Source organism: Mastomys coucha, unplaced genomic scaffold, assembly GCF_008632895.1.
Source record: "Mastomys coucha isolate ucsf_1 unplaced genomic scaffold, UCSF_Mcou_1 pScaffold21, whole genome shotgun sequence".
NCBI classification, from domain to species: Eukaryota; Metazoa; Chordata; class Mammalia; order Rodentia; family Muridae; genus Mastomys; species Mastomys coucha.
The window spans coordinates 175,417,126-175,429,894 of NW_022196904.1; the positions used below are offsets into that span (position 1 = coordinate 175,417,126).

At 44.5% G+C, this 12,769-nt stretch overlaps 2 protein-coding genes across 2 annotated transcripts in view; one reads left to right on the forward strand and one right to left on the reverse strand.

Moving 5' to 3' along the window:
- LOC116103891 (acyl-CoA desaturase 3) overlaps positions 1 to 12,769 on the forward strand; it is a 27,595-nt gene that overhangs the window by 1,898 nt on the left and 12,928 nt on the right. The window contains exon 2 of the mRNA XM_031390418.1: positions 10,097 to 10,379. Within this exon, the coding sequence (XP_031246278.1) occupies positions 10,097 to 10,379 (283 nt within the window). The remainder of the gene's footprint in view (positions 1 to 10,096; positions 10,380 to 12,769) is intronic.
- On the reverse strand, positions 1,841 to 2,183 carry LOC116103892 (60S ribosomal protein L36a-like). The gene has a single exon (XM_031390419.1). It carries the CDS (start codon positions 2,181 to 2,183, stop codon positions 1,872 to 1,874), a length of 312 nt encoding a protein of 103 aa, XP_031246279.1. The 3' UTR covers positions 1,841 to 1,871.

Here is a 12,769-nt window from a genome sequence, read left to right on the forward strand (position 1 = left end):
ATCCGCCTGCCTCTGCCTCCCAAGTGCTGGGATTAAAGGCGTGCGCCACCACCGCCCGGCTTGATTTTCCAATTTAGTGGCTTCATAAGTCTGTCTGTCTGTCTCTCTCTCCCTTCCTCCCTCCCCCTCTGTGTGTGTGTGGTGTGTGTGTGCGTGTGTGTGTGTGTGTGTGTGTGTGTGTGTCCAGACAGATACTTCTGCTACTGTTGCTGGCTTTTTAAAGTGGTCTCTATGAACTCGAACTCAGGTCCTCACACTCCCTCGTAGGCACTTTCCCCAACTAAGCCTTCTCTGCAGCTCTGTAAAGGATTATTAAGAAGAGGCAGAAGAACTTTTGTTTAACATTGTTCTGGAAATTTCTGAACATTGACAGGTTCCCTGGTTGACCCAATTGGAGTCTTTCTTCCCCAGGGCTACAAATGAACCCATGTCCTGGCCTATACTAAGCCACTTTTGCAGGTATTTACAGGTTCCAGTGTCTGAAAATGAGATATATACAAGAGTAGCTGGTAGGTGGGAAGCTCATTTCTTTAGAAATTAAAAGATTCCCTTTTCACAGTGAATCTTGGGTGTCTCAGAGCTAAGACTCTAAGGAGGAAACACCTTGGAATGTTGGTCTTGTCAGACTTTCACAGCAGTCCTTCATTGCAAGGGTGTTTTCTGAAGGCCTGTTCTGTTCCACGCAGCTTCTGCCTGAAGTAGAATTAATGTTAGTTGACATGTGTCTTAAATGCTCTTACATGTTCAAAGCAAATCAACTGGTCAAACTGTGATTTAGTTCTGAGATCTTGACGTACTTAGCCAGAGACTCCTCCCCACCTAAGTAGAGGATATATCTAAGAGGTAATTGTACTGATGCAACATCTGTAACTCTGAGAACTTGCCTAGGACCCAGCACCAGGGAAAAACCTAAAAGCTGCAGGCCACACCCTCGCAGTATGGTAGGCGCGGCCTCTCCAGTTCCCTGATGGCAATGTGATCTGAAAATATTACATAGAAACATCAAAAGTTGCTCATTTGTGCATTGTGGGATAGGCCCTTTATATGACACTGAGGTTGGCCTGAACCCATGATGCTCCTGCATCAGCCACCTGAGGACTGGGAGTGTGTACACTGTTACCATGACTGGCCCATCAATTTAAACCATACACAATTTTTGTCAGTAGCCCTGAGGGTCGGGTATGCAGCTCCAGGTTGTCAGTCATAGCAGCCTGAGTCTTTGTCAATCAAAGGCCCCTTACTCAGAGGAAGCAAGAATTTCTAACTTTGTGGCAGAAAAGGAATTCAAAATGAATCTGTATGAGGCAGGGTTGGAGGTTATTTTTATTGTACTTTATTTTTATTTATTTTGAGACAGGATCCCTCTGTGTTAGACGAGGTGAGCTTCTATCTCTTAAAGTTCTGCCTGCCTCTGCCTCTCAAGTGTTGGGACTAAAGGCATGTGCCACCATGCCAGGTGAGTCAGAGCTTGTTAAGAAAATGTTTTAATGCTGGGCACATCTGAAATCCCAGGGCCCGGGAGACAAAGTCAGACAGACTTCTGTGAGGCCAGCCTAGTCTATATAGTGAGTTCTCTAGTGAGACTTCTGGCAGAATCTGTCTCAAAAAGCAACAACAAAATTGTTTCAATATGGATTTAGCTTAGAGAGAGAGAGAGAGAGACAGACAGACAGACAGACAGATAGACAGACAGACATGCTTAAGAAGAGGACAGTGCATATCAGACATAAACAAGGGCTTCTCAAGAGAGTCTACTCTTTTTTTTTTTTTTTTTAATTTCTGGAAGCTTTCATTTATTCCCTCCCAAAAGACCCACTGCAATCAAAGGGGGTAAAAGGTCAAGATTTTATTGTCTTCATAACAAAATCGGCTTAGAACTGGATCACTTGGCCCTTTCTCTTGTTGTCACCTCCCAATTCAAAATGCTTGCATCTCTTAATAGCCAGCATCCTCTTAGATCTGTGGTTGGGCTCAACACACTCCAGTCTCAGCACAATCTTCTTTGTAGTTTTACCCTTTTTGTGGAAAATCGGCTTAGTCTGCCCACCATGGCCACTCTGTTTCCTGTCATAATGCTGCTTTCCCTGGCCATACAGAGAATGCTTGCCCTTCTTGTACCGTGTCGCCTTGTAGGGTTGGCGCATCCCACATTTCTTGCAGAAGGTCTTAGGAACGTTTACCATGTCCACAGGAGCGCTATCAGCTGAGAAAGCCAGAGCCCACTCTTAAATGACTTCACAACAGCCAATAAACAAGCTCAGTAGCTTCTGGGATTACACCATTCAAAGAAGTTTTACAGAACTTAGTTTTTTTCTTTTACTAAGTGAGATCATAGAGTACCGTCTAAGGAGCTTTGGACAGTTCTGCATAGATGAGGTTCAAAAAGCAAAACCAAGTCAAGGTTTAAAGAAAGGTGCCCTTACTGTTTTAGGTCACAAGGGCATTAAGACATGTTTTTACTGTAAACAAAGTTCATAGTGCTGTTTTTGAGAGTTTCAGAAAGTTCTGGGTTTAGATCTGGCTGGGAGTAAGTTAAAATCACATACGCTTTAGCTTAAGCAGGGATCACTGCTGCATCTTTAATCTTATTAGAAATATCCTTATTAAAAAAGAGAATATTGATGCTGGGCATGTGTTTGTGGTTTAGGAAAATCATGAGAGTCTTTCAGACGCATAGGGCTGGGGTGAGTGTGGTATCCTCCCTAGAATACCTTGGAGCTAACAGAGGACCCTGTAGAGAATGAATCTGGTATTTGTCCCTTCTTAATGCTAACCTAGCTCGGGCACGGTGGCACAAGTCTTTAATCACAGCATTCGAGAAGAAGAGGTAGGCAGATGTCTGTGAGTTCAAGGCCAGCCTGATCTACAAAGTACATTTCAGGACAGCCAGGGCAAGAGCAGCAAGCACTATATCTTGGTGTTTCTACTGCTGTGATAAAAGACAGCATTGTTAATTGGCTTAACACATTGTGTAACATGACCTGACCCGGCCATGAATTTGTCAGTCATAAGCAGGGAGACAAAAGTCAACAAGGCCTTTGTTTTAAGTTGACAGGTTTTAAATCTTAAATTAGAAAGGTGAGGAAGAAGCTGTCCATGCTGGACACTCACATTCGCCACCTTTTATTACCTAGCCTTGGCCTCTCTCTCTGTCTGCCTGTCTATCAGGGAGTCTATCTAAATCCTACTCTCTCTCTGAGGAATAATTACCTAACTAGGTGAGCAACAGGGCATTGAGATTGCCTCTTATAGAAAGGGATGGTTTTGAAAGCCTTGGGCTAGATAATCTCAAAATAAGATTCAGCTGGGTGTAGTGGCGCATGCCTTTAATTCCAGCATGTTGGAGATAGGGGCAGGCAGATTTCTGTAAATTGGAGGTTATCCTGGTCTAGCAGAGGCTAGCCTGAAACATAATGAGATCCCGGGCAGTCAGGCCAGGGCTATATACAGATACTCAGCCTCCAGGAAAAACAAAACAAAACAATACAAACAAACAAAAACCTAAGTATTTGACACGTATGTGTCTTATTACGGGGAGCTCACCACTCAGACACAGCTTATAGCAAATTGAAATTCTTTATTCCAGCTGGCTGAGACTACACTCAGGTATTCAAGCCTGAAGTATAGCATCAGAAGTCCAGAGCACAGAGGGTTTGAAGGCAGAAACCAGGTCCTAACATCTTGCTCCTGCTCCTTCTCAGAAGCAAACAGAAGCTAAGATAAGCAGTTAGCTGGAGGGAATTCCTTCCAAGCCTGTGGTCTAACGGAAACTAAGATAAGCCAGATGGGGCATCTTGGCCTGGGGGTTCCTAGAATAGAGTTGAGTAATTTGCCATAGAATTCCCCATCCATGAGATTTAGTTCTAGACAAACCCGAAATGACCTCAGCAAGAATACAAGATGGAGGGACCTCTGCCCTGTCTTACCCCGTCTCAGTCCTGCCAGGCAGTTCGGCATGTCACATCTCCACCTAGGACCAGATGTAGGACTCAGAATCCGATATTTGGTTTGGTTGGTTTTGGTTTGGGCCAGTAATCAGAATCCTGAAACTTTAGTCCATGGTTTTACAAGCTATTTTAAAGAAGGGTCCAAGCACAATGACCTCCATTACTGATATTTAAGTAGCTTCCCAGTACTACCCAGGCGGGCTCATTTCTCATACCAGAATTCTAGGGGAAAGCCTCACTCTAGGGGGTCCCACTATATAGCCCTGGCAGGAATAGAGATAGTCTAAACACACAATGGTATCCTTCCCTTTGGCTACAAACCTGGAAGAGTTAAAAACATTCCCGGGATTCCCATGCTAAGGGAACGGAAAGGTTGCCTTCTAGGAAGAGACTTCGTTCGCAGTGTTGACAGCATGGGGTTGGTGCCAGGGAAGAGCACAGATCACAACTGGCTAGGGCTGTTTAATTCTACGTAATTCTTTCCTTCTACTTAAATATAACCCTTATGGCAATACTCACAAAGATGCGCTGGCATGACTGGGCAGTGTGTGACTGGATTAGGGTCACACACTGTGTCCCAACAAGCCAGGTTCAGCTACCTCGTCTCAAGAAGCTAATTAAAAGAGTCAAATTAATGGTGAAAAGCAGAAACTGGCATGTACTCAATGCGGCCACATTGGAACGAGGATCAGGAAATCCAATGACGACTAAACATCATTGTCAGAGTCCTGATATGAGGTTGAGGTTTTAAGAGAAGGCAAGAGATAGGTGTGATTAAGTAGTTCTGGTCACGGTGTGGTCCTGCCTGGCACTGACCCAGCATTGCCCTGCCTCTGCTCTTTTCTGAGGAGCCTGAGAAGCTTGGCCCTGTTGGAAATCCCTCCCCTGGCTTTGAGAAAAGATTGAGAGAGGAAACCAGAGACGTTTTCCCTTTGCATTTGGCTAGCACTGTCTGCTTTCTGCCACTGCTCTTCAGGACCTGGATCCCCTTCTCTTCTCAGTGAGACGTTTTTTTCCCAGGCTTTTCAGCTTCATTCTGAGCTAATTTGAACTTCCGAAATTTGTTCAATGGGAACACTGGATTACTTGTTTGGCGAGCTCTCCCGAGCCATTAGGGTCCTGCTGAACCACTTGGGTGGCTATCATTTGTGTGCTAAGCCTAGTCTTTGTAAACTTAAATCCTACTGAACCATGTAGGCATCTTCTTGGAAGAAAATTTGAGCTGTGTTGGTAATTAACCATGAGGGCATCTAAGGGGCAGAAGATCACTACTGTCATTAGAGCAGCTGTGAAAAACATCAGGCCTGGATTATCTTGGTTCAGTTTCTTTAGTAGTCAATGGTAAGAGAAAATGAGATTTCATTAAAAATTGCTTTATGTTAATCAAAAATACCTTTAAATAGTAGGCATTAAAATATTTTTGTGATGGTCTATGTACCCTGAGTGACCTAGAACTTGCTATGGAGACCAGGCTGGCCTTAAACTCACAGAGATCTGCCCGCCTCTGGCTCTCAAATGTTAGGATTGAAGGTGAGAATCACCATAGCTGGCTTAAAATTTGTTTTTTTGTTTGGTTGGTTTTTATTTCTCTGAGACGGGGTTTCTCTGTATAGCCCTGGCTGTCCGGGAACTCACTCTGTAGACTAGGCTGGCCTCGAACTCAGAAATCTACCTGCTTCTGCCTCCCAAGTGCTGAGAGTAAAGGCATGTGACACCACCACCCAGCTTGTTTCTAGCTTTTTTAAAAAATTTTACTTGTTTATTTTATGTATGTGAGTACACTGTCACTCTCTTCAGACACACCAGTAGAGGGCATCAGATCCCATAACAGATGATTATGAGCCACGATGTGGTTGCTGGGAATCGAACTCAGGACCTCTGGATGAGCAGGCAGTGCTTTTACCCACTGTGCCATCTCTCCAGCCCTTTTCTAGCTTTTTTGGGGGCACCTCATATTGATTCCCATGGTGGCTGCACCAGTTCACACTCCCATCAGCTGTGAATGTGTGTTCCCCTTTCTCCACAGCCATGCCAAAATTGGTCATCATTTCTTGTTTGTTTGTTTGTTTGTTTTTATCTTAACCATTCTGATGATGAGATGGTAAGATGAAATCTCAAAGCTGTTTTAATTTGCATTTCTCTGGTGGCTAAGGATGTTGAACGTTTTAAAAATTGTTTTTAAAGATTTATTATTTTTTCATTTCATGTATGCTGTCTGTAACATAGGCATCAAATGCATGCCTGGTGTCCACAGAGGTCAGAAGAGGGCATCTCATCCCCTGGAACAGGAGTTACAGATGGTTATGAGATGCTCTGTGGGTGCCAGGAGCTGAAGAAGGTCCTCTGCAAAAGCGACTATTAGTCTTAATTGCTGAGTCATCTCTCCAGATGTTCAGAGTTAAAAGGAGTAGTTGGATTTTATCTTTGGAAACTTTATCAGCCTGGTCTACAGAGTGAGTTCCAGGACAGCCAGGGCTATACAGAGAAACTCTGTCTCAAAAAACCAAAGAAAAAAAAAAGAAAAAAAGAAAAAAAAGAAAAAAGAAAAGAAAAAAGAAAAGAAAAAAGAAAAAAAAGAAAACTTTATGTTTCATTCCATGTCCCACTTTTAAATCTGATTTGTTTCTCTTTTTTTCTTCATTTATTACTTTTTAATAACTAAAGGTCTATGTGACCCTGGCTTTCCTGGAACTCAGTATGTAGACTAGGCTGGCCTGTAGTTAAAGAACCCCCTTGCCTCTCCTCCCAAGTTCTGGGATTAAAGAAAATTTTTAAAATGCTTAGCTTTTGAGTTCTTTGTATATTCTAGAGACTAACCCTCTGTCAGATGTGTAGCTGATAGTCATTTTTCCCAGACTCTGGACTACCTATTTACTCAAAGACAGTGTCCATTGATGTATAGAAGTTTTTAGTTTCACGGTGTCCTATCTGCCATGTCTGCAATACTGAGGGCCCGCCCAGAAAGTCCTTTCCTGTGCCAAGTTCAAGTGTATTCTGAATTTCTTTTTCTCTATTAGTTTTAGGACATTAGCTCATAGGTTGTACTCCATGATCCATTCAGAGCTGAGTTTTGTGCAGGGTGAGAGATAAGCATTTTGCTTCATTTATTTTTCATCCAGGTTGACCAAGCACCATTTGTTGAAGATGGTGTCTTTTCTCAAATGTGTATAGTTGGCCTCATTGTCAAAAATTAGTAGCTTTAGGTTTGTGGACTTATACGTAGATGCTCAAATTTATTCCATTAGTCAATGTGTCTATTTTTATGCCAGCACCATGTTCTTTTTATTCTATAGCTCTGTAGTCTAGCTTGGAATCTGGGATGGTGATACCTCCAGCAGATTTTGTTTGTTATTTTGTTTTGTTTGTGTTCTATTGTCATGTAGGACTCTCCTCCTCCTCCTCCTCCTCTTCTTCCTCCTCCTCTTCCTCCTCTTCTTCCTCTTCCTCCCTCCTTCCCCCCTTCTCCACCTTTCCCTTCTTTCTTCTCCCTCTCCTCCTTTTTCTGTTTCCATATCAATTTAAGATCATTTTCCTGGTTTCTGTGAAGAATTGCTTTGCAATTTTGATGGAGATTGCATGGAATTCATAGATTGCTCTTGGTAGGATGGCCATTTTCACAGTATTAATCTTACCAATCCATAAGCACAGGGGGTCTTTACATCTCCTGATATCTTCTCTAATTTCTTTTTTCAATGATTTAAAAATGTTCATTCATTTCCTCTTGAGAGACTGTCATGGACGGTATTGTTTCTGATTCCTTTCTCAGGATATTTGACATTTGTGTTTAAGAAGACTAGTGATTGTGGTTTAAAACAAAACTTTAAAACATTTCATCGAAACACTTCTAATAAATCCCTCTTTTGAACTGTTGGTCAGAGTCACTCAAAAGACTCCTAAAACATTCTAGGCTATTGCTACTGTCCTTGAATACCTCCCAAGGGTGGAAGGCAAGTGTCTACTACTAAAGATGCTATGCACTTCAGACAAAGGGCTCAAAGACCTCTGAGTTGGAACCGACCTGAAAGCCTGTTCCCCGAGGAGTAGCTTCCATGGTCCTGCATGGTGCCATGGAAGCTTCCAAAGGGTAGAAATAACCAATGGTCCTGTCCAACTACGTACGACACCTATGAACCGCAACAATGACCAGCATAGCATGATAGCCCTAAGAATACAGTAGTGGCACACATACCTTGGTAGTAACCCAACAGCTCAATAAGAGGAAAATCATATTTGGTACTGGCAACTCAAACAGCTAACTACCCAGGACCAGTGAAGTCATGAGTCTTGGAGAAGAACAACTGGCACTTTACTAAGCAAATATAATTCCTAACTACATTCTAAATATTTGCCCTTGTACCCAAATATAAGTGTAGTCCTCACCATCACCACCCCAAATCAAGGAAATTTCTTTTTGCTACAGATAGAGACCATTACAGAAAACGACAGCCAGTCAAAATACAGCGTTATAGAGCCTAGTCCCCAAGAATGAATTACCCCTCCCCTCTCTTATTTTTCAAGACATGGTTTCTCTGTGTAGCCCCGGCTGTCCTGGAATTCACTCTGGTCACTCTGTAGACCCGGCTGGCCTTGAACTCAGAAATCTGCCTGTCTCTGCCTCCCACAGGCTGGGATTAAAGGCGTGCACCACCACTGCCTGGGTAAGAATACATCTCTTAATGCTATAATGCACTCATGCCTCTTGGAAGTCCTTTTGAAGCACAGCGGCTTACAGAACTTCTTCAATGCAACACTGCTATGCTTTCCCATTTTTCTGAGTTCTATCTCAAAAAGAGTAATTTTTTTTCATTCTCTTTTTTTGGTTAGCAACCAAAACCCTAAACAAGTTTTCCCAGACAGTGTAGGCTTTTCCCTTGTTTTCTGGAGCATTCAACACCCCTGTCTTCCACCAGGCAGCAGCTTGCCAACCTGATGCATTCTTGGACCCTAACTTGGGGCCTTTTCTCCCATCGTCTCCATCTTCTTCCTCCTGGTAGCTGCCGAGATTTACAGCCTGCCTGCTTTGCTGTTTTTCTTTCAAAATCTAATAAAATGGTCCTTAAGTTTCCGTTTGTGACTACTTTTAAATTCTTTCATTAGCCATACTAAAACTCAAAAAGGGAACTTCAATTTCCATAGTAACAATATGGCCACATGAAATAAATTTGTCTCATGCTCTTCACTATGGTCTCTTTAATTAGTATGCTGGGACAGATGGCAGATGACCTAGCCTAGCTTGCTGGAGGGTTTGACCCTAACAATTCTGGTGACAGCCTCACTTTGGATTGGTCTGCTCTGTTGGGAACTAGTACACGAATTCAGTCCAAACGATTTTCCCTTTAGGGCACTGGGATCTTGAGTTGATGTTCCTGGGACCTGTATGTGTCCTGTAGGTAAGGGAGAGACTGTTGAAAACTCCTGGATCACTATTTCTACTTTGTTCTGCCATCAATTGGTAGAGATGTGGATAGCATTTTGGACATTTGAATTCCAAGTTTTTGTTTCACAAGCTTTAAAGAGTAACCAGGGGCTGGTGAGATGGCTCAGTGGGTAAGAGCATCGACTGCTCTTCCGAAGGTCATGAGTTCAAATCCTAGCAACCACATCGTGGCTCACAACCACCCATCATGAGGGGCATCATCTCATCTCATAATCAGATCATGAGCTCTGATGCCCTCTTCTGGTGCCTCTGAAGTCAGCTGCAGTGTACTTATTTATAGTAAATAAATCTTTGGGCCTGAGCGAGCAGAGACTTCACTGATCGAACAGTGTTGACCAGAGCTAGCAGAGGTCCTAAAAAAATTCGATTCCCGGCAACCACATGAAGGCTCACAAATCATCTGTACAGCTACAGTGTACTCAAATAAATAATTAAATAAATAAATCTTTTAAAAAAAGAATAATCTGGCTCTGTCTGTACCTTTATGTGTACATGTGAGGCTTTCTTAGGTTTGCCAGTGTTGTAAGAGGTTCACCTGGAGGTTTGACAACCAATCTATACAGTTTCTGCTGACTTTCCCTTCCACCAACCCTTAATTAAGCCAGGCCCTGGAGTAGGGATTGGACCTCTAATGCACCCTAATGCTGTATGCCAGAGGGGAGTGCCTTCTTCTGGAGTCTGCTCACCCAATTCTCACTGCTTGTCCTCACAGATGACTCCTTCCTACACCACCACCACCACCATCACAGCGCCTCCCTTCGGAAACCTGCAGAATGGACGGGAGAAGCCGAAGACGGTGCCCCTCTACCTGGAAGAAGACATCCGTCCCGAAATGAAAGAAGATATACACGACCCCAGCTACCAGGATGAGGAGGGGCCCCCGCCCAAGCTGGAGTACGTCTGGAGGAACATCATCCTCATGGCCCTGCTGCACGTGGGAGCCCTGTACGGGATCACGCTGGTTCCCTCCTCCAAGGTCTACACCTTGCTCTTCGGTAAGCACCTTTCTTTGTTCTGGGTTAGTGAGTGTCTCCAGTTTCTGCCCCCTCTTTGAAGGGGGTCTTGCAATGGGCAGTGGCCGCTGTGTGTCCAGGTTTCCCTCACCTTCTTGATAAACTAACTGAACACAGCCTGGTTGGATTGGGAAGCAAGAGTGTCTGTTTTGTTTTATTCCTCACTCTCTGTCTCTCTGTCCCTCTCTCTCTCTTTCTCTCATGAGACAGGTTCTCATGTGGCCCTGGCTGGCCTGGAACTCTCTCCAGCAGAGAATGACCTTAAGTCTCTGATTTTCTGGGTCCACTTCTCAAGTGCAGGCATTATAGTGTCCATCACCACAACTGTTTTGTTTTGGTTGGTTGGTTTTTCAGAATCTCATTGTGTCACTTAGACTGCCTAGAAACTCTCTGTGCAGTCCAGGCTAGCCTTGAACTCATGGTAGTTCCCCTGCTTCAGCAGGCTGGGATTTACATCCTGAGCTAACCTCTCTGGCAAAAGTAGCCTGGGGTGTTTCGTTGTTTGTTAAATCCATGACCTTGGGCATACTAGACAGGTACTCTACCACTGAGTCATATCTTTAAGTATTGGGAGTACTTTAACAAGGGTGCCGGGGACCAAGCTCTGAAACCATGTGCGGGGCTCACTGTGTGGTAGCAATGCAGCACCGAGGTAACCAACAGCCTGGAACAAATTTTTATATCACTTATTTGATTGCCAGTCCCAGCCCTTCCTGCCTACCACAGGAGAGCCAGGTCCTACCTAGGGGCCATGGGAAGAAGGAACCACACCAACTGCGTGAGCTACAAGCTGAGCCGAGTCAGGGAACAGAGTCGGGGCGTACTGCAAGGAAGGAGAAGCCACTGAAAAGGAAAAGTACAAAAAAAGAGTTGGTTATCCTTGCAATCATTCAGACCTTAGTCCCTGGCCAGACCAGGCTGGGTTGGCTTGGAGGAGGATGAGGCAGACTCCTCTAACACCCAAGTGTGCAGGCGGCACATGCCAGTCAGCCAGATGCTCTCCGCATATTTACGCTACAGAATGCTTCATGTCCCGCTCTCTGTCCAGCCTGCAGCTGTCTCTTTTTCCTGAAGCCATAGCATGCCACGAACCTAACACCCTCTAACTCCAGTTCTCTTTGTCCTCTGCCCATCTTTTCTTGGCAGAGACGGGCATGTGAGAGGATACAGCCTTAAAGAAGGCTTCTGATCCCTTCCAAGCCCTGACCCTAGGAGCTCTGCAGACCAGGGCCTCCTTGTTTTCTCTGAGGGCTGATGAGCCCACCATACTTTCCTAGGTACTTTTGAGAGGTTTGGGGGGGAGGGGTGGTGTCAGATGTGGGGAACTCTCTGGCAACTCTCTCTCGGAATGTATTGATGTAGAAAGACTGGTGTTATCCTGTCTGCTCCAGACCTCTTCCATCTTGTAGGCAGTGAGATTTGGGTCCTTAAGCATTGTCTCAGAAAATCCACCCAATGCCCTAAGAAAATACATTGTAGGAGATATCCTTCCGTAGGATCTTGGGTTTTTTAGTTACCAACTAAGCTAATGATATTTCAGGACCAGAAAAACCGGGAGTGGAGGGATTTCTTGCAAGCTCCCTCTCTGGCCTGCATCTTCCTTACATGCCCCATTCAGTTCTCAGTGACCAAATCACCTGTGCTTGGGTGGCATCAGTCGCTACTACAGGAAAAGGTTTGCCATCCAAACACAGGACTGTGGTCCCTGGCTTCAGTACCCTGCCGGTTAGTGTGTGCTATGATTTTGTGAAGAAATTTGGCACACAGAAGCTGGCATGGTAAATGATTTCACTCTTGTCCCTGTACTCTGGTGGGTAGATTAGGTAGCTCACAGAATGACTGTTGCAAAATGTGGGTTATAAAATTCTGCCTTCAGGAACTTGGTCTCAGATGGAGTTCTCTCCTTCCTTTTCAGTTTTAGAGGGTCTTCTGGTTTTATCCCAAAGGCCAGGGCATCATTAGCACTTGGCTGTACATGTGCCTTTCTCCTGACCTGGGGATTTCAAAAAGCTTTGTCTCTTTTGAGAACTACTCATACAGTCCTTTGGATTAAGACCTCTCTGACAAGACTGAGGGCCAAAGAACAAGTCTTCCCAGCTCTCACCTGAAGGGACAGCTCTTTCGCCATCAGTGTGGACACGCACAGTCCTTCCCTGGGGACAGGGAAAGGACCTATGGGACTTACGCTATTGGCAGAATAAGAACATGACTCAATGTCACGAGGGCTGTCACTCCAGTTCCCCTGTTAAGATAGCATTGTCCTTACTCTGGAGCCAACATGCCTTGGTGATCTGCAGTGTGGCGCAGATTGAGACACTTTTCTGGGTACTTGAAGCCTCCCCCCTCACCCCCCTGCTCCTCCTGTGACTTTG